Source organism: Solanum verrucosum, unplaced genomic scaffold, assembly GCF_900185275.1.
Source record: "Solanum verrucosum unplaced genomic scaffold, falcon-dt-bn FXZP01000101.1, whole genome shotgun sequence".
Lineage (NCBI taxonomy): Eukaryota > Viridiplantae > Streptophyta > Magnoliopsida > Solanales > Solanaceae > Solanum > Solanum verrucosum.
Window position 1 is genome coordinate 236,437 of NW_026020111.1, and position 2,883 is coordinate 239,319.

General features: G+C 30.7%; 1 protein-coding gene across 1 annotated transcript; it reads left to right on the forward strand.

Annotated features, from left to right (window-relative positions):
• Positions 1–1,508, forward strand: LOC125825531 (uncharacterized protein At4g13230-like). The gene is made up of 3 exons (XM_049504857.1): positions 1–180; positions 578–724; positions 951–1,508. Exons 1-3 carry the CDS (start codon positions 61–63, stop codon positions 1,152–1,154), a joined length of 471 nt encoding a protein of 156 aa, XP_049360814.1. The 5' UTR covers positions 1–60; the 3' UTR covers positions 1,155–1,508.
• Positions 1,509–2,883: the final 1,375 nt, after the last annotated feature.

Here is a 2,883-nt window from a genome sequence, read left to right on the forward strand (position 1 = left end):
AAATTAAAAAGAAATATCAAATCAATTTCAAGAAAAAAAAAAATAATAAATTAGAGAGAAATGGCAAGCATGATGAATCTAGTACCTACTCTTACAAAGCTCCAAAATGCAGGAGCTATCATAGGACATAAGCCTTTAAGAACTAGGGTTTTTCTTGGTGCAACACCCAAACCTTTCCAGGTGATGATCATGCTTAATAGTAATGTTATTTTATAATATCCTTCATTTAAAAAACAATGATCTACTTTCATTTTTGGTCTGTTTAAAAAAAATGACCCTTTTTTTTGTCACACTTTACGTGGCATGTTTAAGTCACAGGTTAAATGTCATTTTGATATATTTGACATAACTTTACTTTAAAACCACAACATTGAAAAGTCTTATTTATTTTCTTAAACTATGTGCGTGTCAAGTCAAACTAGACCATTTTTTTGAATTGGAGGGAGTACTTGCGATTACATTTCAAATAATCTAATAGTATAAACAACATTTATTGGCAATGTATGTTAAAACTCTATTTGAAGATTATATCTTTAGAAGTATGATGTAATTAGATAAATGTGTGTGTAATTAACAGGTAGGTAAACGACACCTAGGGATGGCATTTAAAGATGAGGCACGCCACGCAGCTGAAAAAGGAGTCGATGCAGCGAAACAAGGCGCTGAGACGGCCAAAAAAGCCGCCCAAGAAGTCACAAATGAGACTGCCTCTGTTGCTGATGAGGTAATTATTAACACTCTTAACGTTTCTGATGAGGTAGAAAGCAAAGGACGTACAACTCTGGTCATCTCCTACATTAGTCTCGTGGCATATGATGAGAATTACCTGCACCAATATGTATTGATATTGAATAAAATTACATATGATACACGTACATAGGAAGATCAATCTGATATAAATACCCTCGTACTAATTAATGAGTATTTAATTGACAAAATGTATCTGACAGGCGGTGAGGAAAACGAAGGTAATGGGAGAAAAGGTTGCGGATGCAGCACAAGACATGGCTGGAAAAGCAAAAGAAACAGCCCAAGAAGCATGGGGATCAGTTAAGGACACAACCCAAAAAGTGAAAGACACTGTGCTAGGCAAGGCTGAAGAATCCAAAGATGCTATTAAAAATAATGTGAACCGCACCATGAACAAGAATTGAAAAACTTTTTAATTCTTGACACAGAGACATTATCTCTCATTCCTGCACCCTTTTTTTTTATTTTTTTTATTTGAATGTTTAAAGGTTTAAGTTTCTTTTGTTGAAACCGCAGACACAAGTTTGCTGAGTTTACCATATTTCTTTAGTTAGGTATAAATACATTTATCTTTTATAATTCAAGGTGTAACAACACTGACACATCACAAAGGTTGTGTCTATATAATATACATATAATTATGCTTCTGCTAATCAAAATTAGGGGTGTCAAATGAGTTGAAATAGAAATTGTGTTGGGTCATGACCTGCTCAAGTTTACTTTGGGCTCAAATATGCTTAAAATTCGGATTGAGTCATGACCCGCCCAATTTGACTTGTATTTAACTTTTATAATCACAATTTGAATTTTTACTCATTTTTTTTAAAGTTACAAATGGATAAATAAATCTTAACAGATACAAAATAGATAGTAATTCATACCTTCAATATAGGAATATACGTTACATCAATGCAAATAAAGAATTTTAAAACGGGTTGATCAAATTGGAGATTAAATTGGGCTCAATTAAGGATTCACTTAAAATGATTTTAAGACTTGATTAGTTGAGATTGAACCTAATTTAAATTATCTTGAGCCCCAACCCTTAAAATTATGGGCGAGTTGATCGAATTACCTATATTTAGGCTTATTTTTTACACCCTTTATCAAAATAGACATGTACATCAAAGAGCAGAATTATACTATCGCAATATTAGAGGCATAATTATTATTTACACTTAATTATATACTTTTAAAGTCTGTTTCTGTAATTTAATAAATTGTTAATGGTGAAAATATAGCAATCGATTATAAGTTGATATACCTAAACAAATGTTTAGGTTTATGGTGATTTTTCCTATAATTATAAACATATGACAACATTTACATTATCTAGTTTGATTTTTTGATTTTCAAAAATTAGCAGAAGTGTTCTCTCTCTATATATATATGTATAAATCTGGTCAAAACATACAACTATGTATAATTTCCATACATTTTTTTGCATATAGTTTTTTGTTGTATACAAATTCGGACAAAACATACTATTTTTACGTACAATTTAAATACAACTAATTTATGTCTTCCTATTAAAGTCTCAATATGAAGTTTCAATAATAATTAACTCTAATCATCGCCAAACTCCTTTAGAATTGAGATATAAACCCCAAAGAATATTTTTAATCGTTGGTAACAACTAACAACACTAAGGTTAAACAAATAACAATTTCGAAAACACCTATTATTTCCCTTATTTGATTTCAAAGCTTTGAAACTTTTTAATGGGTCTTTAATTACAATACCTTCAATGTTTAATTGTTCATGTAATTTTGTTGTAATTTCGCCATTGATAGGCCATTCCTTTTAATCTACGTGATCTGAAAGTGAAAAAGTGAACTCTCACTACGGTTATAACTCATCAAAGGTTTGAAGTTGAATGTTTTTTCCCTTAAATTTTGCAATGAACTTTCGATTACAATTCACTTAATCATGTTCTTATTTCAGAAGATAGGGGGAGAGAAAATGGAGATGATTGGAGCCTAAAATGGAAAGACTACAGCCTAATCTCTTACTTATAGAGATGCTTATGGGGTGGTTCAATTTGATTTTATATATGTTCTAAATTGCTATCAAACTAATAAGATATCAGTTTGATTTGATTCGACTTAACATTTATTCATAGGGTTATCGATT